This window comes from Egretta garzetta, unplaced genomic scaffold (genome assembly GCF_000687185.1).
Source record: "Egretta garzetta isolate BGI_Z169 unplaced genomic scaffold, ASM68718v1 scaffold67, whole genome shotgun sequence".
Lineage (NCBI taxonomy): Eukaryota > Metazoa > Chordata > Aves > Pelecaniformes > Ardeidae > Egretta > Egretta garzetta.
The window spans coordinates 67,971-68,436 of record NW_009260340.1 but is presented as its reverse complement, the minus strand read 5'-3'; the positions used below and the strand labels follow the sequence as shown (position 1 = coordinate 68,436).

General features: G+C 67.4%; 1 protein-coding gene across 1 annotated transcript in view; it reads left to right on the top strand.

The window, feature by feature from the left end:
- Positions 1-42: 42 nt before the first annotated feature.
- Positions 43-466, top strand: part of COG8 (component of oligomeric golgi complex 8) — a gene marked incomplete at its 5' end in the record, with an annotated part of 4,206 nt that continues 3,782 nt past the window's right edge. The window contains 2 exon segments of the mRNA XM_035898033.1: positions 43-279; positions 354-456. Of these exon segments, the coding sequence (XP_035753926.1) occupies positions 43-279; positions 354-456 (340 nt within the window).

Sequence of the window (466 nt, the reverse complement as noted above, 5' to 3'; positions counted from 1 at the left end):
CGCTGGCGGGAGGCTGATGTGGCCGGGAGGGTCCCAGGGTCCCCCGCGCTGATCCCGTCCCGGTCCCGCAGGAACTTCATGCGCGATGCCGAGGAGATCGCCTGTAGCCGGCGCATGAACAGCCTGACGCTGAACCGGCACACGGAGATCCTGGAGATCCTGGAGATCCCACAGCTCATGGACACCTGTGTCCGCAACGGGTATTACGAGGAGGCGCTGGAGCTCGCTGCCTACGTGCGCCGGCTGGAGAGGAAGCACAGCAGCATCCCCGTGATCCAGGTAGGCCCTGCTCTGCCCCTGCCCTGCCGCCACCCCGCACCTGGCCCCCATGGCTGAAGCCTCTCCCACCCCAGGGCATCGTGGACGAGGTGCGCCAGTCTGCCCAGCTGATGCTGAACCAGCTCATCCAGCAGCTCCGCACCAACATCCAGCTGCCGGCCTGTCTGCGGGGCATCGGCCAACCACA